The sequence below is a fragment of the Orycteropus afer genome, unplaced genomic scaffold, assembly GCF_000298275.1.
Source record: "Orycteropus afer afer isolate SDZICR_OR568_19922 unplaced genomic scaffold, OryAfe1.0 scaffold00291, whole genome shotgun sequence".
Taxonomy (NCBI): domain Eukaryota; kingdom Metazoa; phylum Chordata; class Mammalia; order Tubulidentata; family Orycteropodidae; genus Orycteropus; species Orycteropus afer.
In genome coordinates, this window is record NW_006921878.1 from 577337 (window position 1) to 602089 (window position 24753).

The 24753-nt window shown below is 60.1% G+C and overlaps 4 protein-coding genes and 1 pseudogene across 4 annotated transcripts; 3 read left to right on the forward strand and 2 right to left on the reverse strand.

Annotated features, from left to right (window-relative positions):
- Nucleotides 1-3200: 3200 nt before the first annotated feature.
- On the reverse strand, nucleotides 3201-4979 carry PLEKHJ1 (pleckstrin homology domain containing J1). The gene is made up of 6 exons (XM_007951001.2): nucleotides 4886-4979; nucleotides 4693-4760; nucleotides 4409-4475; nucleotides 3528-3618; nucleotides 3375-3438; nucleotides 3201-3266 (listed from the first exon to the last, which is right to left on the reverse strand). The coding sequence occupies exons 1-6, from the start codon at nucleotides 4977-4979 to the stop codon at nucleotides 3201-3203; spliced, it is 450 nt and encodes a 149-aa protein (XP_007949192.1).
- Nucleotides 4980-10555: 5576 nt separating this feature from the next.
- SF3A2 (splicing factor 3a subunit 2) lies at nucleotides 10556-14686 on the forward strand. Its single transcript, XM_007951002.1, has 8 exons — nucleotides 10556-10681; nucleotides 11565-11636; nucleotides 12047-12093; nucleotides 12455-12564; nucleotides 12974-13023; nucleotides 13107-13247; nucleotides 13715-13783; nucleotides 13874-14686. The coding sequence occupies exons 1-8, from the start codon at nucleotides 10556-10558 to the stop codon at nucleotides 14684-14686; spliced, it is 1428 nt and encodes a 475-aa protein (XP_007949193.1).
- A 713-nt stretch (nucleotides 14687-15399) lies between these two features.
- Nucleotides 15400-18277, forward strand: AMH (anti-Mullerian hormone). Its single transcript, XM_007951068.1, has 5 exons — nucleotides 15400-15838; nucleotides 16368-16510; nucleotides 16728-16836; nucleotides 16924-17089; nucleotides 17407-18277. Exons 1-5 carry the CDS (start codon nucleotides 15400-15402, stop codon nucleotides 18275-18277), a joined length of 1728 nt encoding a protein of 575 aa, XP_007949259.1.
- Nucleotides 18278-18915: 638 nt separating this feature from the next.
- Nucleotides 18916-21605, reverse strand: JSRP1 (junctional sarcoplasmic reticulum protein 1). Its single transcript, XM_007951069.1, has 6 exons — nucleotides 21488-21605; nucleotides 21151-21188; nucleotides 20901-21012; nucleotides 20157-20330; nucleotides 19490-19581; nucleotides 18916-19398 (listed from the first exon to the last, which is right to left on the reverse strand). The coding sequence occupies exons 1-6, from the start codon at nucleotides 21603-21605 to the stop codon at nucleotides 18916-18918; spliced, it is 1017 nt and encodes a 338-aa protein (XP_007949260.1).
- Nucleotides 21606-24040: 2435 nt separating this feature from the next.
- Nucleotides 24041-24404, forward strand: LOC103205629 (annotated as a pseudogene).
- Nucleotides 24405-24753: the final 349 nt, after the last annotated feature.

Sequence of the window (24753 nt, forward strand, 5' to 3'; positions counted from 1 at the left end):
AAAAGGAAAACCAACTCCGACCTATTTTATTCATCAAAGTTGCCCACGCAGCTCGCTCAGAAATAGAAACGTCTGTACAAAAGATGTCTGTAGAGACGCCTGCAGAAGGACCGTCCGCCGTGCTGCGGCCTGCCTGGCCCGGTGCTATCTTGTCGGCGGCAGGCCGCGCCACCCCCTGCCCTCCTGGTGCTGACTCCGCAGGCCGAGCTGCCACGTCTGCTTCCAGCACGCCCGCTGCGCCTGCCCCACTACACTGTCCACGTACCAAAGGCACACTGGCTCGCGCCCAGGGTGGGGGAGGGGCCGTGTGTCTCCTCTCCTTCCTCAAGGAGGGGTCTCCTCTCCCGAGAATGGCCTTGCCCAAGTGTCAGCCCCAGCTTGTCCTTGGGCCCCGCGGCCTCCCCATCCCGTCACTGTGAACACTGCCCGACGTGAGTGCTGCCCTCAGGGCGTTGGGTGTATGGATGGGCCACCTGGGTGTGGGGCGGCCAGGCTTTCGGGGATGGTGCCCTGGAGCCTGTCCTGAAGGGGTAGCTGTGGGGGGCCCGGCGCACACCCCAGCTCGGGTGGCCTTTGTAACAAGTGCATTTACTTTTGTACCCCTTGGCTTGTATTGGGCTCACGCTTCCGGGTGCGCGGGGAGCTGGCAATGCGCTGCTGAGGACGCAGGCAGGGTGGCCGTGTGCCCGCTGCTCGCACAGAAGAGTCACGCTGACCCGTGACAGTATTTTATAGAGACGGGATGAAAGTTTATAAATTTCATAGACTCGATTTCATTTATTTTTAGATTGTATAATGCACAGTAAACTTTAAAAAAGTTGAAAAAGGATTAAGTGGGTGAGGGAGGGAAATGGGCCTTCTTATTTATCTAAGTGAACAGACGTGTGGGCCAGGTTGGCCTCCAACCCAGGCTGTGGTCACCACCTGCACGGCCACAGACCACAGGCCACATGGCCGGGAGGGACAGGGGAACCCTCTGGCCCTGCCCCACGCCCACCCCGCCAGCAGCCTTGTCTCGTCGGTGTTGGTGCTCAGGAGTAGACGTGTCGGGTGTGGGCTCGGGGCAGGGACGTCCCAGGTACTTCTCAAGGATGCTAGTGAGGGCCTCTGGCCCTTCAGAACCCTCCCTGGCAGGTGGTGGCCAAACCTGCCAACCTGATCAGTGTCAGCGAGAGGTCAGCTGCAAGCAGACAGACGGGGTGGCCCCATCCTCCCTGAATGCCTGCTTGCTCCTGCAGCTTCTTCCTGAAGGTGGGAGAGCCTCGGGCTTCTGCCCACCCGCCCTGGCCAGGCTGGAAGGCGATGCCTGGGGTGGGGTGGGGCGGGGCAGGTGCTCCAGGTGATGTGCCCCCTCCCACCCTGACACCCAGAGCTGTTTTGGCCCCACCTCCAGCACTAATCACTGGGATGTGAAGATGGTGCTGTCCACCTGGTTTTAAACCCAGCTGTCCCTTTCCCCCTGCCTATGTTGGTGCTGCCTGGTGGCCTTACGCTGCAGCCCCTCCAACCGTTGGGTGCCACTTTGCTGGGTTCTCCCATGAGGTCCCCATGTTGTCCAGGAGAGGGGTCATGGTGGCGTGCAGCCTCAGGCTAACAGAAATTGTCCATGCTGTCAAGGAAGTCCACCACTGCACCCCATCCGAGGGCACGCAGCCAGGCAGGGTGTGGGGTTCCCCTGAAGTGCCATAGTCTATTCTTATGGAACCAGCCTGGACACCACTTGAGTATTGGGAGGGCCCACAGGTAGGGGGCTGCACGTGACCACACACCCTGTAGCTACACCTGGCACTGTACACAACACTAGATAACTTCCCTTGCAGCTAATGCCACCGGAACACCTGTTCCCTTGGCGCACTGTGGGGCTGCTGGGGGCAGGTGGAGGCTGCTCCTGGTAGCTCTAGGTTGGGACTCGGTGCTGCTGTTGGCTTGGGGGCAACTTCAGGGGAGCAAGCTGGTTGTGAAGTTGCTCTTGCTCAGGAATCGAGTCAGACTCCCAGTGGCCCTCACAGACCCCCCATACACACACCCCTGGACCTGCGGATTGCAGGAACCAGTCTCACCCTGGATGTAGCCCAGTGTGAACTGACTTATTTAAGGTCCTGCCCTTATTTATCTGTGCCGCGGGCCACCCCCTGCTCAGCCCTTGGTGGGGACAGTGTGCTTGCTCACTGCTGCCTTCCTCGCATCTCGATCCCTGTGACAGAAATGCAGCCTTGCCCTGTGTTCCCGTCTGTAAGCCCGAGTGCCTGGCTGGCTGCCCTCTGGACGTCAGCCAGCCTCCCTGCCTCTGCACTGCCACCTCTAGCCGCTGCAATAAAGATACTTGTTTCCACCTGAATAGTGTCCAATGGCCGTGTTCCTTCTTTGTCATGCCGGGGGTGGGGTTGGTAGGTGGGATAACCATCCCCAGGTGGGCTGTGGCTGGCAGCAGTTGCTGTGATCTTGAGGCCCACCATTTAAAAAGGTTTTCACCTGATTAGGCCAGGCCCACCCAAGATGGATTCCTTTTTGATTCAGAGCCATCTGATTGGAGGCCTTGATCATGGCAGCAAAATCTCCCTTTCCTTATTCCACTGCCTAGGTACAAGTCATGTCCTGCCCACATTGAGTAGTTTCTCATAGCGTTTGTGCACTCCTCGTTACGGCCTGTGAATGCTAGAGGCTTGTGGGGTCCCAGTCTTTCGGTGCCTGGGCCTTGAGGCTCCTCCCCACCATGCAAATACCGCCCTGCTCAGGGCCCTAAATCTCATGTCCTCTCAGGAGGAGTGGTAGATGGCCAAATCCTGGCCTCCCATTCATGTCACCAGCGCCCAGTGGAAAAAGAGGTATGTTTATTTCAGTAAGCACACGGGCCAACCTGTAGGGCCCGGCCCAGAGCCCTGGGCACCACACTGGCTCCCGTCAGCAGGAGTGAGTTCACATTGAGGCAGGTAGCAGGATGGCCCCCACCCTTCACAGCTTCAGAGTGCACGTACAGCTGTGGAGCAAACCCCTGCCCCTCCAGGGGGCAGCGCTGGCCAGCTGCTGCAGCAGCATGGCCCCAGCCAGTCCTCGGGCAGTTCTCCAAACAGGCAGCCCTACACTCTACCTGGCCAAGGGGGATTCAAATCCCCTCCCACCACAAACCCTTCCTGGCCAGGAAACCCAGGGCTGACGAGCCGGTCCAGCCCTGAGCAGGGAGGGCATCACTAGTCTGGGGCTCATGCCTTCAAGCTGCTCAGCTGGAACCGGGCCTCCTCGGAGATGCCGAGCTGCTCCAGGGGGTCCTGGGAGGGGAGCAAGGGCAGGGACAGTGAACCCGATGCCCAGGGCAGCTTGCCGCCCCGCCCGGGCCCCGGCCCGGCCCCAGCCCCAGCCGCCTGCTCCGCAATCACCTTGCCAGTCATCTTCTGGATCTCGTTCCTGTAGAAGACTAGACTCCTCCGCATGAACTCGTAGCTGGGGGGGCGGGGGAGGGACACACAGCAGACTTGAGCGATCTGGCGCTCCGCTGATGCCCTGCCCACGGCCCACCCCGGCTGCCCTACCTGGCCCTGCGCAGGGCAGAGATCCACTCCTGACACTGCTCCTCGCTACAGCACTCAAAGCGGTACTTCCTCTCTATGTCTTCCACGAAGCCTGTGGGGGGCGGCCCCGTCTATCCTTGCCGGCCACAGGCCTCTTCCTGCTGCCACTTTCCACACCCTCACCCCTCCCGAGGCCCCAGTCAGGCATGCCACTTTCTGCCCTCATCGTCTGTGCTCACCACCCACCACGCTCCAACGCCATTCAAGGGAGCCAAAGCACAGTCCGCAGGCCGCACTGCCCTAAGGCCCAGGGTGACGCCATGGCCCACCTGCAACCACCCCAGCATTTTGGGACCCAAACGGCCTGGCTCGTGGACTCTCAACTGTCTGGAACGCGAGTTCCAACACTCCCTCCTCCAGGTACACCCTTGGCTTCATTCACTCCCTGCTCCCCAACCACACCGGGCTGCACACGCCTGTCCTGGGCTCCCCTGCAGACTTGGATGGACCTCAAGAAGAGGGCCTGGGAGAAACCTCCTGGGAGTACAGCACAGGGCTGGCTGGCGTCGAGACATCCCACGAGAGCAATGCTTAACCCAAGCAAAAGAGAAAGTTCCGGTGGGCTTTCGGTCAGTAGCTTGGATGCCGACCTCCCCACCACCATGAACCCCAAGGAGAGGGCAAAGTCTGGGGCGAGGTCGCCAGAGAGACGCTCTGCCTGCAAGAGACTTGGCAGATGGACAGGTGTGCCGGCCCCAGAAAGCCTGACCTTGAGCTGCCGGTGAAAATGGCCTCTTGTTTCTGGGGAGCGGTGGCGCCAGGCTGGGAAGAGATGGAAGCTCGGGCGCCTAGGGAAGGGACGGTGGGGACCCCTGCATGTCAGTGTCCCCAGCCCCACTCACTGATAGAGAAGCCGCTAGGCTCTTCCCGGGTGATTCGGCAGTGTTCCAGTAACAGGGCTCCGATGGGCTGGAAGGCAGACGAAGGAAGGGATGGGGGTGCAGGTCCCCATTTCCCAGTGCGCCAGTCCCTTCCCTAGCCTCAGCTTCCTCTCCAGCTTGAGGAGGAGGGCGGATCCCAGGAGAGTATGTATGAGAGAGCTAGGAGCCCGGTTCCTGCTTACGAGGCAAAGGTGACACCGCAAACCCCGCCCTCCCTAAGACCCCAGTCTGGACGGCGCCCCTACCTCGGCCTCATCAGTCCGGAAATAGAACAGGAAATTGGCCACCAGCTTTACCAGCCGCCGCTTCACCACTGCGGGCGCAGAGAGGGCTCAGGGCGCGAGGCCAAAGGTCCACCGCTACACCAAGGCACCCTGTTAACCCAGACCCCCCGAAACACGGAAACCATGCGCCCCAATTCCCTGAGCCCCGGCTCACCGCTGCCCTTCTTGGGGCCTCGCATGCCCAGCTCCGCAGCCATCTCGGCTGGCTGCCGGGATAGTGCCTGCAGCTCCTTCTCGTTGTAGCGCATGGCGCCGCCGGGAGGGAGAACGCGGATTCCCGGCCGCCGCCCTCCCGGCTGCTGTCCCCGCGGGCGCGAAAAAAGTCTCAACACTCAGCCCCGGAAGTGCTGGCTGAGCTATTGCGCCTGCGCACTACTCCGGGCTGTTCATTCTGTCAATAACCTGTGCGTGGTTCTGGTGTCTCGGAGACGACTGGGACAAGTAGACAATCACCATAAAACACATTGGACCCGGGGTGGAAACAAAATCAAAGACCACCCTCAAGATTAGTGGCACCCTTTAATGAAAGGAAAAGGAGAAGGCAAAGGGGAACGATAACGTTTCAGGGCGAGTTCCAGCCCACGCTTCTCTCGATAGCTGGTCCTGCGTACATTGGAACCGATCGAGAGTCCGTTGAGAGCGTTGTACATAACCGCGCTCCGGTTTCCTGCCTGTACTCTGAGCCCCGCCCCCTTCGCCTCGAGCCTCGAGTCTCGCGAGTCTCGCTAGCGCCTCAGGGCGGGCGGAGCATGCGCACAACGGAAGCCTTGCTCCGATTGCCCCGGAAGTCTTTCCGTAGTCTACGACGCGCGAGCGCGCAATCAAGCGGTGGCGGCCCCCGTAGCGGGTGAGTAGCCGGCTGGCCGAGGCGGGGGCCGCGGCCGTTGGGGACCTGGGTTTTCCTAGAGGGGACCTGATGGGGGAGAGAAGTGTCTGCGACGGTCGGCGAGACCTAAGGGGCGCGACCTGAGGGGCAGGCAGGCGGCCGCGTCGCGTTACCTCTTGCCGCCCGGTGAATGTTCAGCCTTCTTCATCCATGGTTTTCCCGGCGCCCACCCGTCCTCGGGCCCATGTGGTGTCTACGGTGGTTGTGAGCGCCTTCTGTGTAACCATGCGCTCTTCTGAGCCCTTTTTTATCTCTGTTAGTTGACTGGTTTTACGATCGCGTGAGAGGCACTTAACCCTGGGAGCCTCAGGTCTTAAACTGCAAGATGGGGGGACAAGCGATAACTGGCTCCCGGCTACATAAAGTGTTGGGGAAGCTATTGAAAACGAAATCCACTCCCAGTCAATCTCAGTGAAGCCAGCCCGCCAACAGAAATAGAAAGGAAAGAAAAGTTTTGAACGTAAAACTAGAGCGTGAGGTAACACACGCAGTCCTCTGCTGGGATGGCAGAGATGAAAGGATCTGACTATATGGCCAAGTCGACGCAGCCCATTGCCTTCACGTGGTCAAAATAGTTGCACATTTTTTCATCTTTCCGACCCAGAGATGGGACTAGGCCACCTTTGTATGCTAATCTTCTAAGGAAAACAAGAAAGTTGAGGGCACGGCTTGGAACCGGTTCGTTCTGGTTCGGCCCCCCCCCCCAGCATCTGCATCTCCACCCCGGATACACTGAATCTGAATGTACATTTCCGTAGATTCTCTAGGTGATTCTTATGTATAAAATGTGGAAGTCTCTGCAGATCTGTAAGAATCATCTGGGAAACGGGTGAACTGTAGATTCTGATTCCCTACGTCTGGAGAGGAAATAGGGAGCTCTGGTGGCATGGTGCCAAAGGCATCTGAGTGCTCTCCAGAAGGTTGGTGGTTCAAACCCCCCAGCCAGTCTGCAGAAGGAAGACTGGGCAGTCTACTTCTGTAAAGATTGACTGCCTTGGAAACCCAAAGGGGGGGTCTCTTTGAGTTGGAATTGACTGATGGCAGTGAGTTGGGTTTTGGGTTTTGGTGGGGTTGTTTTTTTTTCTCTTTGGAGTGGAAATGCAAATGCTTCTTGGGGGCTTGAACTGGAATGAACCAGTTCGAAGCCCTGGAAGAGGGTTACAAGTTCTCTATTTTGGTAGCACAGTGGTTGAGCACTGAAATGCTAACTGAAAGGTCTCTGGTTCTAAGCCACCAGCAGCTCCACGTGAGAAAGACCAGGTGATCTGCTCCCATTAGGACGACAGCTCAGCAGACCCTGTGGGGCCATTCTGCTATGGCACTCAACAACAACGAAGTGAATTCTAAACAAAGTCATGGTGGGACATCTTTCCCCTATTTTCACAGGGATTGTATGTAACCTTTGACTTCGCATTTGTCCTTAAAAGGTTATGTGGGTGATAAGAGCTATATACCCCGAAAGCAACCAGGAAATGTTAGCCACCGCTGCTTTGGGAGTGGCCCCTACATTAAATGACTTACCTGGGTGGTCATACCTTGATGCCTGGACTGCCGCCATGTGCTGCTTCCCATCTGCCTTTAGCAGCAGGAAGCCGCCAGAGGTGCCCTGGGGAAGCGTGTTTGCTGCGATTGAGAAGCTAACGGGCTCCACACACAGCCCTCAACTTCCACGCAGGTCCTGCATTGGATTCCCAGCCAGTGACCTTACGCAGCCACCACCCATCCGTTTGTCAGGGGAGGCCTGTGTGTTGCTGGATGCTGAACGGGTTTCAGCAGAGCTTCCAGACTGAGATGGACCAGGCAGAAAGGCCTGGGGATCGGCTTCTGAAACCAGCCAGTGAGAACCCTGTGCTCCCAACAGTCCATCCATCCGGGAAATGGCACGGGACCAGGCAGCAGATGCCTTCCGTTGCATAAGGAACACTACAAAGACGCCAGCTAACAAGGAAATAGTTGTGTTTCTGTCAGAACCTGTAACCTCTCTTGCCCAATCCCAGTTCCCAGAAGCCACCTCTCCTCAGTTCTCGAGGGTGACCCTCTTGGTCCTTTCTTTGGTGAAGAGAGTACTCTCATCTTGATTTATCAGTTCTGGACGATACTCCATTACGTCACAGGTTGCTGAGGTGTGAAGCGCCTGTTTGCTGCTAGACCGAGTAGGGTATTCAGATGTGCTTATTTATTGTCTTGTGTCACTCCTCCCCCTAAGCCAGTAATTTTCTCATTCCTATTTGCCTTGTTTTCTTTGTACCCATTATTAATTTTTCCCTGAAAATGCTAACATCTCCCACACGTAGCAGTTGTGTCTTCCATGCATTTGAACAAATCAGTTCCTTTATCTCCCCCCACCCCCCACCCCCCGCTCGATCTCTCCCAGATCTCTATTCTCCGGTGTCCACTGGTAGCTGTCTAGCCTCGCAGTGGAGATAGTGCCCCAAACTCCCCGTTACGGCTCTCTGGGTCAGCTTCGCTCTCCATCTGAGCATCTCTGCCACCTATCAAAAAAATCCCGATTGCTTTCCAGACAATAGTGAGGGGTTTTTGTTTGTTCTGAGTCCTTGACTATCTGAAAATGGTTTTACCCTCCCACTGAGAGTCCCAAAGTAGACATTTGGCTGGGTATAAAATATATTTTCTTCAGTTTCATGAAGGCATTTGTTACTGGCTTCAAGCTTCCAGGGTTCTTAAGAGGGCTGATTCATTCTGGGTTCTGACCTCTGTTGGTGACTGGTTTCTGTCTGTGTAGGTGAGTCTTGAGGTTTTCCCTTGGTCTTTGGTGGTGTAACATCCCTCATCAGGCCTCTTGTGTCTCTGGGATAACGCTCTGATCATATTCCCTGCTGTTTTCTCTCTGCACTCTGGAATTCCATCTCTGTTCTTGCTTTTCCTCCTGTTCTGTCATCGTGTCTTCAGGAGATGTGCTGGGCTCTTTCTTTCTCTCAGGTTCACCTGTGGCATTGTAGTGTGAGTCATTTCATTTTTACATTCCAGGGGCAGGTTTTTGTTTTTATGTGATTTGCTCATACTTGGCCTACTATTGTAGTGTTTAGTACAGGAAGGCTTCTCACGTTGAGGACATTAACGATACCTCTATGCTGGCATTATACGTTTGTTTCTTTGTTTTAAATTTTTGTTGTGATTTCGGTGAAAGTTTACAGAGCAAATTCATTTTCCATACAGCAGTTCATACATGTTGCTTCATTGACTGCAATTCCCCACAGTGTGACACTTCCTCCCTGTAGTTACCTCTTCCTGCCCTTCTGTTCTCCCATGATTGATCTTTCCAAGGAGTATATCTACCTGATGTAAATGTTCATGCAGTGACTTCTTTATTTTTATCACAAGCTGATGGGTTGGGAGTGGCAGGAGCAGTGGCAGTGGCGGGTGTTCCTACATCCGTGAGGAACCAGCTTTGGGCTCTTAAGTGGTGCACAGAAGTCTCCCAGGTGTCGTCAGAGCTGGGATTGGAGCCAGGTGGCAGCAGTGCCTCCGGCCTCCTTTCTGCACACAGGAGACTGCGGTTCTGGATTAGGAAGGTGAACAGGATGGTGTATTGAGCTCTCCGTCGGCTCTTTTCATGTCTGTATGAAGAACAGAGCAGTTGAGTACAGATCGAGGTGCCGTGGGTCAGGGAGCGGTGGCCCTGGCCCATGTGCTGTGGCATCTGGCACCTCTCAGGCCTGGCTAGGGTGAGGGCGTGGAGTTGAAATCAGGATGATGGTGGTCAGGGAGTGGGTCCCCCGTGGCTGCCGCCACTCACCGCACACTCAGTGACTTCACACAGATTTCTTCTGCAGTCAGTTGCAGTGAGCAAAAGTCCCGGTGTTTGCTGGTTCCTTCCAGAAGCTCCAGGAAAGTCGGTTTCCTTGTCTTCCAGCTCCTTGAGCTCACCATGTCCCTCCATCTTGAGAGCCAGCAGGGTAGCATCTTCATTTCCCTGTTCCGTCGTTACTTCTCTCAGGACCCCTGTGGTCGCAGTGGGCTACCCTGGTGGTCAGGATCATCTCCTCTTTTGAAGAGCCTTCACATCATCCCATCCACAGTCCTGCTCACCACAGCATAGCACCGGGACAGCTGTGGGGGGATGCATTCTTCCACCAGCCACTCCATCTCCTGGCCCTTGGCCCTGTGAGCCCACCCTAGCAGGGACAGACGTCAAACACTCAAGAACCACGTGTCAGGCAGTCAGAGAATGCTGCCTGGCGCTGGCGCTGGCTTTGAGCTGAGCTGTAGAGAGCATGGGTGCACAACGGGAAGGGACCGCAAGGGTGTGGAAGGGGGTAGTTAGCACTCAGGAGGCCCCTCGCCCACAGACAGCGGCTGGCTTCTGTGCATCCAGCAGGAAAGACCCCAGAGGTACGTCTTCCTTGTCTCCAGGAGGCTGACCACAGAGCCAGGAAGACAGAATTTAAGTGGTGAAAGTAAGTGTAGCCGACCAGAAAGGGAGCTCAGAGGAAGGCATGAATGCTAATGCCGTGGACTTGGGCAGTCTGGGAGGGCTTCCTGGAGGAGGTGAGGCTTGTTTCTGAGACCCTCAGGGCTCATCATCCCTGGCCATGCAGGGTCCTCTGAGCCCAGCGTTAACATTACCAGTCTCCAGGCAAGGCCTTTATATTCTCTGGCTGGAGTGACTTCCTCTCCCATACTGAGGTCACTAGACCGTGATTGGCCCGGGGGGGGGGGGGGGGGGGGGGGGGGGGGGGGGGGGGGGGGGGGGGCTTCTCTAGGTCCAGCAGATTCTGGCCCTGTGTTTCTGTAAGCCTGGCTCAGCCTCCCAGGAGACCCTGGTTAAGGACAGAGGGCGCTTGGTCCCTTGGGGTTTCTGAGGAGCTTGGAGAGGAAGATGCGTCCCAGTGACAGTGTTGCCTTCCTAAACCTCATAGCTCCTCCCTTTTGCTCCCCAGTATTTTCCTGGTCCGTTGAAGCCCTGAAACCCTCACCATGGATTTCCAGCACCGGCCCGGCGGCAAGACCGGTAGTGGGGGCGTGGCTTCCTCCTCGGAGAGCAACCGTGACCGCAGGGAGCGCCTGCGGCAGCTGGCCCTTGAAACTATCGATATCAACAAGGTGGGCATGGGCAGACGAGTGGGGCTGTGGGGGGGTCTTAAAAACCATCAACGTCAACAAGGAGGGCATGGGGCAGGCAGGGGCCACAGGACCGGCCTCCATCACTCTCCGGCTTCTGCAGTGGCCAGCAGGTGGAGCTCTCGAGGTCCTCGTAAGCCCCCAGGCTCCCCTAGCTTTGCGGTGGATTCTAGCGGCTTCCTCTTCTGTCAGCAGGCACTGGGCGAGGCCTATAGATATCACGCCTGGGCCTGAACGGCTTTCGGTACCTTGTCAGTGAAGCTGAAGCGTGGAGAAGGCGCGGGCTGAGGCGGTGCTGCCGCCTGTGGGCTGAGGCGGGCAACGAGAGCACCTGGGCAGTGGGGCGTGTTGAGCCCCAGCCCTGCCCCAGAGCGGACGGAGGGTGCGGAGTGGAGTCTCAGGTCCCCCTCCGAGTCGGGATCTGCATTTTAACAGCTGCCGGGGTGACTGCCGGGAGCTGTGGTGGCACAGTGCCTAAGGCATCTAACTGCTAACCTGAAGGCTGGTGGTTCTTGCCACCAGCCACTCTTCAGAAGGAAGATGGGACAATCTGCTTCTGTAATGATACTACCTCGGCAACGCAAGGAGGGGTCGCTATGAGTCAACTCGACAGCAGTGACTTTGGTTCAGTTTGGGTGACCTCATGCCATGTAGCCTTGCACATGGGCCATGGTGGTTCTCACCTTGGTCTTACACTTGGGTGCCACTGGACTGACAGGCAAAAACAGGCCTCTCTAGTCACCACCAATTTGGAGAGAGGGTGATGTGGTGGGACCAGATGTGTCAGGATATCCTGGCCGTGGGGCAGGCCTGGCTCAGCAGGGACCTCTGTCAGATGCAAGCCTTGTCCCTTGACCCCCTCCAGGACCCGTATTTCATGAAGAACCACCTGGGATCCTACGAGTGCAAGCTCTGCCTGACGCTCCACAACAATGAGGTGCAGCCCCACAGAGCCCTCCACCCCTGCTGGGCCTCTTGCCCTGCCTGGCCAGCTCCTACACCCCCTCCGGAAAAAAAAAAAAAAAAAAAACAGCCAGTCTCTGTCTCTGTCTTTCAGTGACATGAGTTTCATCCCCATGTTGAGCAGCCTTTCCCATCATTCATTTCCAACCCTGGCCCCCAAACTGCCTGTGCCCTGCATCAGAGACATCGGTGGTCTCTGTTGTGTTTGCGTTTTCTGCCACGAGGCGCACACCCTCCCAGGGCCCGTCCCAGGCCCACAGGCTGCTCATGTCTGTCCCACGTGTCATTGCCTGGGCCAGCTCCTATGGTCTCCGTGTCCCCCACTCCTGGGCGGGCCGGGAAGGCGCCCTTCCCTGCTTTGCATCCTGCTTCCCTTCCCTCCAGGGCAGCTACCTGGCACACACCCAGGGCAAGAAGCATCAGACCAACCTGTGAGTACTGCAGCCTTGGGCTCTGCATCCAGGGGGCACGTTGGCACATCGGGGGCGGGGTTACCACAGCCAGGAGCCCTGCTGGAGCCCACCAGGGGCTGGGGCGTCTTCACCTCGTCTGCGCCAACATGTCTTGGTGCCAAGTCAGGTGTCCTTGATAAGACGGGAGCCTCTCCAGGAGGGATGGCATGGTTGGGGAGGTGAAGACCCCCCCTTACCTCTGGCACACTCCCCTTGCCCGTCCTTGCCGGGGAGCACAGTCACTTGTCTGGGGTCATGTGGGTGCCTCCCCAAACTTGGTCTACAGCCTCAGGAGCGTGGGTGCAGGAATGACAGAAGCACCCTGTCCTTCCACCTGCAGGGCTCGCCGAGCGGCCAAGGAGGCGAAGGAGGCCCCAGCCCAGCCTGCACCAGAGAAGGTCAAGGTCGAGGTGAAGAAGTTTGTGAAAATTGGCCGCCCTGGCTACAAAGGTGAGTCTGTTTGCGACGGCAGGTGGCCCTTGTGAATGGGTTCTTTCGTAGCCCTGTTCCAGCAGAAAGGCTCCCAAGCCACACCTGCAGTCCCCAGTACCTAACTCGGTGCTGGCCCAAGTGTTGAAGTGGGGACACCCAATGCCCCAGGTGGACAGTGTTCACTGGAGGGGCTGAGAGCTGAGGCTGATGGGGTCAGGGCCCTGAGGCGGGGTAAAGGAGACCCCTTCTGCTGGCCTACGTCCCTCCGATAGCCAGAGGTCTGGGTAGGGCCTGCCCTCCTCATGGCCCCATGCAGCTCCCAGCCGCCTCGGTTGGGTAAGTGCAGTGGCCACGCAAGGTGCTCTCCCAGCCACGGCGTCAGCTCCAGGAGAGCAAGCCATCTAGCCTGCGCCCTGTGCCCTCACAGTGACCAAGCAGAGAGACACGGAGGTGGGCCAGCAGAGCCTCCTCTTCCAGGTGAGTCTGTCCTGTGCCGGCTGAGGCTCTGTCCTTACATGGGGTGGCTCTGGAAGGGTGCTGCCCACTCACTGTGCCCCCAGATCGACTACCCAGAGATTGCTGAGGGCATCACTCCGCGGCACCGCTTCATGTCCGCCTACGAGCAGCGCATCGAGCCCCCGGACAGGCGTTGGCAGTACCTGCTGATGGCCGCCGAGCCCTACGAGACCATCGCCTTCAAGGTGGGGCTGAGGCGAGGCCCAAGGTCTCTTCCCCCTTAGGACGTGGGAGCGGAGAGGTGATGGCCACATAGGGGGAGCCCACCCTCCAGATGGGTACTGTTAGTGCTCCCACTTTGCCCACAAAGACGGGGCACCCGAGATGGTTTGAGCACCTGGATCTGCCCTGCAGTGCGAGGGATCACAGGGACGGGCCCCGTAACAGACAGGCAGTGCTGTTCACAGGGGCCGGCAACAAAGCTGGGGTAGGGGGTGTTAGAGAGCAGCTCCAACAACACTACTGTCGGGGTTGGTGTGACAGAACCAGCATCTGAGCCACAGCTTCCTGAAACCTAGGCGTGTCCCCACTCCCACTGCGGCCCCTCCTGCCCAGATCCTCCCCAGGCATCCAGGGCCCGGCCGCCTCCCTGTGTGCTCCCCCAGCCGTGGCCCTCGTGGCCCTGCAGTCCCTGACCCTTCTCCCCACCCAGGTGCCGAGCCGAGAGATCGACAAGGCCGAGGGCAAGTTCTGGACTCACTGGAACAGAGAGACGAAGCAGGTGCGTTGTGCTCAGAGGTCCCGGGCTTAGGGTGACAGGCGGGGTCCGGCACAGTGCTCCCCTGAGCTGGGGCCCTCCTGCTCTGCCCAGTTCTTCCTGCAGTTCCACTTCAAGATGGAGAAGCCGCCTGCACCACCCAGCCTCCCTGCTGGGCCGCCAGGGGTAAAGCGGCCACCCCCACCCCTGATGAACGGACTGCCCCCACGGCCGCCGCTGCCTGAGGCTCTGCCCCCACCTCCACCTGGAGGCCTGCCCCTGCCACCTATGCCGCCCACAGGGCCTGCACCCTCTGGGCCCCCCCAGCTGCCCCCACCAGCCCCCGGGGTCCACCCCCCTACTCCAGTGGTTCACCCACCAACCTCTGGTGTCCATCCCCCAGCCCCAGGGGTCCATCCCCCGGCCCCAGGGGTTCATCCCCCAGCCCCAGGGGTTCATCCCCCAGCCCCAGGGGTCCACCCTCCGGCACCAGGGGTCCACCCTCCGGCACCAGGGGTCCACCCTCCGGCACCAGGGGTCCATCCTCCGGCCCCAGGGGTCCACCCTCCGGCCCCAGGGGTCCACCCTCCAGCACCAGGGGTCCATCCTCCTCCATCTGCTGGAGTTCACCCCCAGGCCCCAGGGGTGCATCCACCAACTGCAGGAGTTCACCCCCAGGCCCCAGGGGTACACCCTCCAACTCCTGCTGTTCATCCCCAGGCTCCTGGGGTGCACCCATCTGCTCCCGGGGTCCACCCAGCAGCCCCAGGGGTTCACCCTCAGGCTCCAGGGGTCCACCCTTCTGCTCCTGGGGTGCACCCCTCAAATCCTGGGGTGCATCCTCCAACTCCCATGCCCCCAATGCTGAGACCTCCACTCCCCTCCGATGGGCCTGGGAGCCTCCCTCCCCCACCCCCAGGCAACTGAGGGGCGTTCCCTCTCCACAGGCCCCTCTGATCCTGCGTTGCATTGTGGAAAGAAGTGTTTTTATAGAACTGTGTTGTGCCTGGCTCCTATCAATAAAGTCTCCCTGGACTTCGAGTGGCGTGGTTTGGTATAGCATGTCTGGGGGCTGAGGGCCCAGCATTGCCTCGCTGTCCCTGCTCCTATGGCTGGGGGGGGGCCGCCTGGTGTTAGGGAGGCCGCTGAGCAGAGGACGAGCCCCACTGCCAGGCATCAGCAGATCTGGGGTCTCCAAGCTGAGGAGCCGGGGGCCTCCCACTTCAGCTGAGTTCAACACCCAGCTCCCAGGACCTCAGCCTGGTATCAGGCTAAAGCCCCACCCAGGGAGCTGCCTCACCATCAGGGCCCATGTCTTAGGCATTCCCTCCCCATGCCAGGCCCAGACCTGTTTATGGTCTGGCTGTTGCCTCCCTAGGCAGACAGTGCCCCTCTGTCCTCGGGAGAGCGAAGTCAAGGACAAGGCTTAGATGAATTTGGCCAACAGGCCGGGTCTAAGTTCTGGGTAGAGGAGAGATAGCCGGGAGTGGAACACAAAGGCCCTGTGAGGACACCTCCCCCAGGCTCCCAGGGGCACCTGGCAGCCCCCAAGGTCACGTCCACGGGACAAAGCCCGCCCTGCACCCAGGCATTCGGGGAGGTGCCCATATAAGCCCAGCCACCCAGGCCCCATCACCACCATGCCTGTCTCACTGCCTCTCCCTTGCCTGGCCCTGGTGCTGGGGGCACTGGGGGCTGCATTGCGGGTTGAGACCAATAGCCAAGAGGCGCTGAGCACCCTGGCCCTCCCTGAGAAGCCGGCCGGGAGTCCTGGGGACCTCATCTCTGGTGGGGACTGGGCCTGGCCACCCCCAGACAGCCCAAGAGACCTGTGCCTGGTGTCGCTGGGCAAGGGCAACGAGAGCAGCGCCCCTCTGCGGGTGGCGGGCGCCCTGGGCAGCTACGAGCAGGCCTTCCTGGAGGCGGTGCGCCGTGCCCGCTGGGGCCCCCGCGACCTGGCTGCTTTTGGGCTCTGTGCCCCTGGAGATGAGCAGGCAGCCCTGGGCCTGCTACGGCAGCTGGGTGCTTGGCTCAGGGAGCCCAGGGGACAGCACCTGGTAGTCCTGCACCTGGAGGAAGGTATGTGGGGGACTGGTCACAGCTGGGCAGGTTTCTCCCAGAGAGAGTGGGTGCTGACAGACTGCCCACCCCACCCACAGAACCCTGCAGAAGTGTCCCCTCTCCCCACCTCTGGGTCCATGAAAAAGCTATCTGGTGAAGTGAGTTGAACCCACAGGCCCAGCAGGGGAGAGCTCCCCACACACACACATACCCCTATACAGCTGGTAGCCAGGGTGCACCGTCGCGTTCTCACAGCCACTACCCTCAGAAAGAGGCCCACTGCAGAGAACAGCCTTCCCTTGGGACATGAGTGGGCCTCCCTCAAGGAGCTCTCCAGATCTGGAGACCCCAGCAGCCCAAGGACAAAGGCGACAGCCCCACCCACAACCTCAGCACAGCCTGCCCGCCGCTGGCTGCCCTGCCCGCCACCATGCTCCTGCAGGGTTGCCTGCCCTTTAGAGGTAGGCACTGTGCCACCCAGCAGACAGGCCTGCAGGGGCCTGGGCCCCAGTGGCTCAGGGCTTGCCTTCCCATTGTCTGGCCACAGTGATGTGGGAGCCCACACCCTCCCTGAGGTTCCAGGAGCCCCCATCTGGAGGAGGCGGCCCCCTGGACCTGGCACTGCTGGTGCTGTACCCTGGGGCAGGCCCCACAGCCACGGTCACAGGGCCTGGGCTGACAGGCACCCAGGTACGTGGACTCCACGGGGCAGACCTGCAGCCCCTGGAGCTCTGACAAGGCACCAGAGTGGAGGGTTGTGTTTAGTGGTCATGGTCGGCACTGTGAGGGGGTGTAGGGGTGACGGGTAAACCAGGGTCTAGTGCCCTGGGAGTAGGGATTAGGTGCAGGCAGAGCAGGGCTGGGCAAGGATGCACTCCACCCAACCCAGCCACCCCCGTCTCCACAGAGCCTCTGCCCTACTCCAGACACCCGCTACCTGGCGCTGGCTGTGGACCGCCCGGAGGGTGCCTGGCGTGGTTCCGGGCTGACCCTGACCCTGCGGCCGCGTGGAGACGGTAGGCGGCAGAGGGGCTGGCGGGGGCAGGAGGGGGCCAGGAAGGCTGCCACCGGGACCCTGCCCCTGAGCAGCGCCCCTGCCACAGGCGCGGCCCTGGGCATCGCCCAGCTTCAGGCGCTGCTGTTTGGCGCCGACCCGCGCTGCTTCACGCGGATGACTCCCACTCTGCTGCTGCTGCTGCCCCCGCGGCCCCCGCCCACTCCGCTACCTGTACAAGGCCAGGTGGACACGGTGCCCTTCCCGCCCTCCAGGTGCGGGGCGCTGGGGAGGGGAAAAGGAGGTTGTAGGGAGGCCCAGAGAGCTGGGGGTGCGGAAGGGGTCGGGGTGCAGGGGGCTTGTACGGGAGGTCTAGAGTGTTCGGTTACAGAGCAGAGGAGGGAGATTCTGGGTGTTGGGTGGGAGGCCGAAAGAGCTTGGGAAGGAGGGGCGGTAGGGGGCGTCTGGGGTGTTTGGGCCGGAAAGGAGGCGAGGGGAGGCCCAGAGTGTTCCGGAAGGAGGGTGCTGGCTAAGGGCTGCGGCATATGGGGGGGCGGCGCCTGGTGCCGGCTCATCCCGCCCCCGCCCCCAGGCCGTCCTTGCAGACTGAGGAGCCGCGAAGCACAGATCCCTTCCTGGAGACGCTCACGCGCCTGGTGCGCGCGCTGCGGGGTCCCCCAGGCCGGGCCTCGCCGCTGCGGTTAGCCCTGGATCCAGGCGCGCTGGCCGCCGTCCCAGTCCCACAAGGCCTCGTCAACCTGTCGGACCCCGCAGCGCTCGAGCGCCTGCTGGACAGCGAGGAGCCGCTGCTGCTGCTGCAGCCACTCCACGCTGGGGACGCCCCCGAGGAGGCCGAAGCCTCGCCAGGCCCCGCGGGAGAGGCGCCGTGGGCAGCGGGCCTGGCGCGCCGCGTGGCCGCCGAACTGCAGGCGGCGGCCGCCGAGCTCCTGGGCCTTCCGGGGCTGCCGCCTGCCGTCGCCCCGCTGCTGGCGCACCTGCTGGCACTGTGCCCGGGGGACGCCGGTGGGAACGGCCCCGCGCGGCCGCTGCGCGCGCTGCTGCTGCTCAAAGCTCTGCAGGGCCTGCGTGCAGAGTGGCGCTGGCGCGAGCGGCGCGAACGACCCCAGCGTAGCTCCGGGGAGGCACCCGGCGGGGACGGGCCGTGCGCGCTGCGCGAGCTCATAGTGGACCTGCGCGCCGAACGCTCGGTGCTCATCCCGGAGACCTACCAGGCCAACAACTGCCAGGGCGCGTGCGGGTGGCCGCAGTCTGATCGCAGCCCGCACTATGGCAACCACGTGGTGCTGCTGCTCAAAATGCAGGCGCGTGGCGCCGCCCTGACACGGCTCCCTTGCTGCGTGCCCACTGCCTACGCAGGCAAGGTGCTTATCAGTCTGTCTGAGGAGCGTATTAGCGCGCGTCACGTGCCCAATATGGTAGCCACCGAGTGCGGTTGCCGGTGACCGCATGGCCCAGTGCGCCCTTGCCCGTATTTATTCTGACCCCCTTGTCTTGCCCCAATAAAAACCAACACGAGCCCTGCTGGTGTGTCTGTGTTGTGTTAGAGAACAGGCTGGGGCTGTGGGTGGCACAAAACAGTTTGGACTTAACTACTCACCAGGTGCCTTGGAAGAACGGTCTGGTGACCTGTTTGTGAAACGTCACAGCTTTGAAAACCCTATGGAGCAGTTCTAATCTGTAACACATGGGGTCGCCATGGGTGAGAATGGACGCCATGGCGACAACTAAGCTAAACGTTGGTGGGGTTCGAACCCATCCAGCACCACTGCGATCTGCTTCCATAAAGATTGGAGCCAGGAAAAACCATGTCACACAGGGCTGCTATGAGGTGGAATCCACTCAATGACAATGGGTTTGTGGTTGTTTTTTGGTTGGGGGTTTCCTTCCCTGGCGTCTCCTCCAACAGGTCACAGGGAGCAAGTCTTCCTGTCACTCACTTCGTCTTCCCACAGCCTGAAGCTCCCCACCTTCGTCATTCAGGCCCTGGGCTTTAAGGGCAAGGAACTTGCGGACGCGTAGGCCAAGGGACTAGTTTTATTTCGCCCCCAGCGAGGCGCAGGGCGCAGCCCCCAGGCCCAGCTCAGTCCCGCCCCTTGCCCGCGCGGTGCTTCTGGCGTCCGGGCCGCTCCTCCTCTTCCGAGAAAGTCTGCCCCTTCTTTTTGGAGGCCCTGTGCTCGGCGTCCCGGGAGTCCCGGGCCCTCGGCCGATGGCCTCCTTCGCGAGACTCTCGGCGCCTGGGCGGCGCTTCTCGCCCCTCCCTGTCGGCCCGCGGCCTCTCCCTCCGCGGCCTCTGCTCCTTCTCCCTTTGCGGCCTCGCCTTCCGAGGTCTCTCCTCCTTCTCGCTCCGCGGCCTCTCCTTCCTTCGCTCCTTCCCGGGCGGCTTCTCCTTGGGTCCTTGATCCACCTGGGCCTTCCCGGGGGTCTCCCCGGTGGCTTCGCTGGCTTCCTCTTCGGCCTCTTCTGCGGCCTTCCCGCTCCGGGGAGACTCTGACCTCGCCTCGGCCTCTTTCTGGGGCGCAGGCGACGCGGGGGGAGGTGTCCAGGCCTCGGGCTTTGGCGGCTGCTGCAGGGCAGACAGTGGGGGAGTAGGTCAGTGCCGCCTCCCCGACCCCGGTGCAGGCTGCACTCCTGGGTCAGCTGGAGGAGGCGCTTACCGGGGGCGTCTCGCGAGCTTTCAGGGCACCGCTCGGAGGGAGCCATGGCTCACGGGCGGGCTCGGGGACGGCCACCTTGCCAATCACGGTGTCTAGAGGTGGAAAGGGGGATCCAACTCAGCCTGAGGAGCGAGGGACCGGTGCACCGTCCATCCCTCTCCTCGCCCCTGGCAGCCCCCCACCTCGGGGGTGAGGTTCCCTGCACACAGATGGAGGGGCTGGGTCCCCCCTGAAACTGGCTGGGTCCCCTTCTGCCCCGCCCTGCCCTGGGCAGCGCTCAGGTAGGCTCTGCTGCTGACGTGTGCCCCTTCCTTCCCCTCCTCGCTTGCTCTCTCATCTGCAAAAAGACTGAGTCTGTCTCCTGGACCACAGGAGCGCCCCGGGGGCAGGGCAGCCTGAAGGGTGCACGTGGCCGCTTCTGGCAAGAGGTGGGGGCAGGCCCTCACTAGGGTGCTCTCACCACAGTGTCTGTGGAGGGCGCGCTAATGAAGAGTTCATAGCCCATCCGACGTCCCCAAGTGGGATGCTCAGGGCCCATGGGGCAGACCATAGGGAAGGGACCCTCAAGGACCATTTTGGAGGAGGCTGTCCCAGGCCCAACCATGGGGTCTCAAGATGCACCCCTAACAGGGAGCTGCACACGACCCCGCGAGGGAAAGGAGCTCACCGTGGCACAGCTGGAAGGCTGAGCCCAGTAGCGCCACCAGCGTGGCGAGCACCAGGCACTTGTTGAGTGACATGTCTCCCCAGGGCAGTTCCTCCATCTGGGGCGGCGGGGGCGGCGGCTGCTTCGGGGGTGGCGCCGCCTGCGACTTCTTCCGCGCGGGGGCGCTGCGGGGCGCTGTAGGCAAGTGCGCGGCTGTGGCTGGCGGGATTGGCACCTCCTCTCTCCAGGAGCAGGTACCGAGGGGCCTGGGCTAGTGGGTTCTGCCCCCACCTCCACCCCTGCGTCGCTGAACGACCCCCAGCCCTGTGTGCCCCAGTTTCTCCAACATGCCAAGATCATTGGAGAAAAGGCTTCAGTGTGAAACTTCTTCACAGCACCTTAACTGGTGTTACATGAATGAGCAAATCGCAGGTGGTGGAGTGGGTAAGATATTCGGCTGCTAAACCAGAAGGTTAGCTGTTCAAACCCACCAGCTGCTCCGCGGGAGGGAGATGAGGCAATCTGCTTCCATAAAGATTAACAGCCTTGGAGAGCCAATAGGAGTCACTAGTTGGAATCGACTTGGTGGCAGTGGGTTTGGTTTGCTTTCGTTTCATAGCCTAATTAGACATTGCCTTCAACACCTGGATACCACCCAGCAACTGGGCCCCATCACACCCCAAGCGTCCAGGACCCAGTCCCTGGACCTACCCCTCATGGCCAGCCACATGCACCCCCACCTCACCCTGCCTTCTGCAAACCCACTTGCTCCGGCTTTCAGCTTCTCCTTGGGGCTTGGGGCCCCCTTGACCGCAGGCTCCTTTTCCATTTTCTTAGACTTGGTGTCCACACGGCCCTCAGCTGCTGGGGGGGAGTCCTGTAAGGAGGCAGCCTGAGTACTCTCTTTCAAGGGCACCCAATCCCCAACACCCCCCCCCCAGTGGCCTATAGAAACCCACACTCCTTGGGCAGCATATGCCTGACTCCATGCAGGGGGACCCAGGCTATAACTCACATGGGGCCAGCTGCTGAGGTCGGCCAGCCTAGACGTCCCTGTCGGTGGGAACAGAGGCAGAATCAAAGTCATGGGGAGCCCTGAGCCAATCCCATCCTCCCCCCAGCTCTGCCCATTTACAGTTAAAGCAAATAAGCTCAGAGACCACAAGTGTCTTGCCCAAAGGCACACAGCATGTCAGTGGCGAGCTGGGTTTGAACCTGGGTCTCTGTGTTCCCTGGGCTCCTTATATGCATCCCCGCCCCCAGAGTAGTAATGGGGGTCTCAAGCAGAGAATGGGGCCAAGGGGGGCAGAGCTAAGTCATCTGCTACAAGAGGCCCCAGCCCCAGCAGGTACCTTGAGCTTTGTCCTCCTGGGCCTGGCCTGGGCACGGGTCAGCCAGCAGAGAGAGGTCTTCCTCAGCTGGGCAGCTGCCCAGGCCTCCATCCAGCTCCTCCAAGGCCCTGGTTGTCATGGCAGTGCTGGGAGATGCAGCATCAGGCTACAAGAGGATGGGCTTCTGGGCCTGGGCCTGACCTGGAGCCTGGAGGCTTTGTGCTCATGACTCAGCCACCCCTTCTCCTGCCTCCCACCCTCTGCTCAGAGCACCCTTCACCAGGCAAGTCCATAGTCAGACAAGGGTGGTCACAGGCACCCTCCCTGACCTCCTGCTGGCCTTGCCTCACCCCCATCTCTGGACCCCTCCCTCTAGCCCAGCCTCCCAGAGGCCCCAGTGTCCCTGAGCACAGCTGCCCACGATGCTGGGGCCCAGAGAGGGCTAGAACTCATGCCAGGTTGCACAGCGGTGAGTCAGAGATACAGGCCAGCTCCTAACCCACTAGCCCAGTCACTGCCTTGTGCTGTCTGAGTGCAGGGACTATTTTTAGCTGGTGTCACAGGTCAGCAGACAGGCCACTGGATGGCTCAGTCCCTCCCTCCCAGGCCACTCTTCCCACAGATTCTCCCTTGGGCTGTTCTATACCTCTGATCCTGGCACCTGGACCCCCACTGGACACCTTGACTCTCAGGGTTCAGCCCAGCAGTCGGGCCCAGAGGGGCTGGGGCAGTGGGGGAGCGTCTGGGAGTCTCCTGACCCCAAAACTGGGCCCATGTCCTCCTCGTGGCCTCTGATTCCATTTGACAGACGAGGAAAATGTGGTTGGAGGTAGGGGTTGCTCCAAGCTTGAAGGGAGACCCATGACTGTCTACTTCCCAAAGCCCTGTTTTCTGGGGTCCCCCTGCCTCCATCTGCCACTGAGTGTATCCCTATGCCTGAGCCAAGGGGCAACGCTTCCTTGAGACCCCAAGACCAGGGAAGGGGTAGGGCATGTCAGTGGGGGAGGGGTCCCGTGCAGAGGGAAGACTGGGGGTGCATGCTCCCAGATTGGGGGGATGGCCACAAGTTTGGGGACCCTGTGGGCCTTGGTGACCACCTCCCCAGACCCTGGAGACCCCCACCTACGCCCAGCCCTCTCTGAGTCCCACTTACCCTGAAACCGCTGTGTCGGTGGACAGGGTAGAGCTTGGGGAGGTGGCCCCTTGACAGACAGGGACAGGTGTCTGGAGGGGGCGGGGTGGGCCAGTCAGCGCCGGCTGCAGTGGACGGATGAGGGAGGAGGGGCCGGCAGGAGGCTGCCGCTGCGCTGCCGGGGCATGCCCCATGGAGTGCGCCAGGCTGCCTCTGTGTGCCCTGGGGTGTTGGTTCACGTATCTGAGCCGCAGAAAGGCCCGGCCCCCCAGGATGGTCACTTTGCCCGCTCTCCAGTATCCGGTCAGCAGACATTTATGAAGCGACCAGTGTGCGCTGAGCCCTGCAGCAGCAATGGCTGTCGGAAACCCACTGAGCGAGTGGAGGCCCTGGCCCGGGCAGCCTCAGTCCGTGGCCAGCGAGGCCTGCAGAGGTCAGGGATGGCAGAGCCCAGTGGCATCAGGGAGGACTCCCTGGGGGAGGTGGCAGTGTCCCAATCAGTCCCTCCCATGCCCATGAAGCAAGACCACTGGGTGGAATGTCGCCCTGCTGGCGGATGTGAGCAGGGCAAGCTCACAGTCCTTAGCTGCGCCATCTTCATCTGAGGGTGGTGAGGACATAGAAAAGAGCTGAAACGAATACAAAAACAAACCGGTCTCCCTGGGAGTCAACTCTGGAGTGGAGCTGGGCCCCTTGGGGTTTTCAGTGGCTGACCTCTGGAGGCAGATTGTCAGGGCTTTCTTCTGAGGTCCTCTGGGGGACTCGAACCCCCAGCCTTTTGGTGAGGAGCTGAGTGAGTCAGGCGTGTGAAGGACGCTCCCAGCCGCCACAGGGCGCTTCTCTGTGAGGCTCTCACCCCCACCCCCACTGCCACCCCGTTGCTTCCATCACTGGTCACACACTCACCACCACCCGGCCCAGCCCCTTCCACCATCAGGGACGGCTATTGTTTTGTATTTCCTATTCCATTCTTCTGGGTGAAAACATACCGATCAAAACGTGCTCCCATTGGACGGCTCCACGCTGGCTCAGGGACTTCGCGAATCACTGCCCACGTGCTCCTGGTTTCTGCTCTTGCAGTTTCAGCCCCATTGATCCTGACCATTGTCCCCTTAGCTTCCCTCAATGCAGCAGAGTCACTGTTGTCCTTTTGGTCTCAGGTGCCCACTGCCACCCAGTTGATTCCGACTCATAGTGACTTCCATAGGGTTTCCGAGGCTGTAAATCTTTAGGGATGTAGATTGCCCCACAGTGCTTAAGGGTGACCTTGACTTCCAGACATCTTCAGTTTATTTTTGTTTAAATATCAGCTTTACTGAGCTCTTTGAGGACGACGACGCGGTTGTAGCTGCGCGGGTGTTTCGTTCCCCTGCTCCGGCTCCTGACCCACCGCTGTTCGCGGTCACCCCAAAACAAGTCAGCCAGGAAGCAGCACCGCAGCCATGGCTTTTAAGGACACCAGAAAGACACCTGTGGAACCAGAGGTGGCCATCCACCGGATTAGAATGACTCTGGCCAGCCGCAAGGTAAAATCCCTGGAGAAGCTGTGCGCAGATTTAATTAGAGGCACAAAGGAGAAGAACCTCAAAGTGAAGGGACCCGTTAGGACGCCTACCAAGACTCTGAGAATCACTACCAGGAAAACTCCTTGTGGCGAAGGCTCCAAACCTGGGATCCTTCCCAGATGAGAATTCACAAGCCACTCATTGACTTGCACAGTCCTTCGGAGATTGTTAAGCAGATCAGTTCCATCAGTGTTGAACCTGGACTGGAGTGGAGGTTGAAGTCACCATTGCAGATGCTTAGATTTATTTTAATAAATTGAGTATCCATTGGTTAAAAAAAAAGAAAGAAAGAAAGAAAAAAGTAAATATCAGCTTTAATGAGATGAAGGTCATACATGAAATCCTAAAATTCACCCACTGGGGACCCACAGTGCAGTGGGTTTTAGTGCATTCACAGAGCTATCCAACCAACAGCACTAATCTAATCTAGAACATTCTGCTCACCCCCGGGCGATCACTCCCCCTCTCCCCAGGCTCTCACAAAACAGACACATTCACTTTCATCAGTTCATTCTGACTCAGAGAGACCCCCACGAGATTACCAAGGCTATAAATCTTTACGGAGGCAAACTGCTTCATCTTTGTTCCAC

What these genes read in the sequence shown, in the direction of transcription:
- AMH (XM_007951068.1), top strand. Translation starts at nt 15,400, where the DNA reads ATGCCTGTCTCACTGCCTCTCCCTTGCCTGGCCCTGGTGCTGGGGGCA. An exon ending in AGTCCTGCACCTGGAGGAAG is followed by an intron (nt 15,839 to 16,367) that starts GTATGTGGGGGA and finishes GTCTGGCCACAG; the next exon opens with TGATGTGGGAGCCCACACCC. An exon ending in GTGCCCTTCCCGCCCTCCAG is followed by an intron (nt 17,090 to 17,406) that starts GTGCGGGGCGCT and finishes CCCCGCCCCCAG; the next exon opens with GCCGTCCTTGCAGACTGAGG.
- PLEKHJ1 (XM_007951001.2), bottom strand. Translation starts at nt 4,979, where the DNA reads ATGCGCTACAACGAGAAGGAGCTGCAGGCACTATCCCGGCAGCCAGCC. An exon ending in TCTGCCCTGCGCAGGGCCAG is followed by an intron (nt 3,439 to 3,527) that starts GTAGGGCAGCCG and finishes CCGCCCCCCCAG; the next exon opens with CTACGAGTTCATGCGGAGGA. An exon ending in TCCAGAAGATGACTGGCAAG is followed by an intron (nt 3,267 to 3,374) that starts GTGATTGCGGAG and finishes CTCCCCTCCCAG; the next exon opens with GACCCCCTGGAGCAGCTCGG.
- JSRP1 (XM_007951069.1), bottom strand. Translation starts at nt 21,605, where the DNA reads ATGACAACCAGGGCCTTGGAGGAGCTGGATGGAGGCCTGGGCAGCTGC. An exon ending in CCAGGAGGACAAAGCTCAAG is followed by an intron (nt 21,189 to 21,487) that starts GTACCTGCTGGG and finishes TCCCACCGACAG; the next exon opens with GGACGTCTAGGCTGGCCGAC. An exon ending in GAAGCTGAAAGCCGGAGCAA is followed by an intron (nt 20,331 to 20,900) that starts GTGGGTTTGCAG and finishes ACTTGCCTACAG; the next exon opens with CGCCCCGCAGCGCCCCCGCG.
- SF3A2 (XM_007951002.1), top strand. Translation starts at nt 10,556, where the DNA reads ATGGATTTCCAGCACCGGCCCGGCGGCAAGACCGGTAGTGGGGGCGTG. An exon ending in AAACTATCGATATCAACAAG is followed by an intron (nt 10,682 to 11,564) that starts GTGGGCATGGGC and finishes GACCCCCTCCAG; the next exon opens with GACCCGTATTTCATGAAGAA. An exon ending in ACGAGACCATCGCCTTCAAG is followed by an intron (nt 13,248 to 13,714) that starts GTGGGGCTGAGG and finishes CTCCCCACCCAG; the next exon opens with GTGCCGAGCCGAGAGATCGA.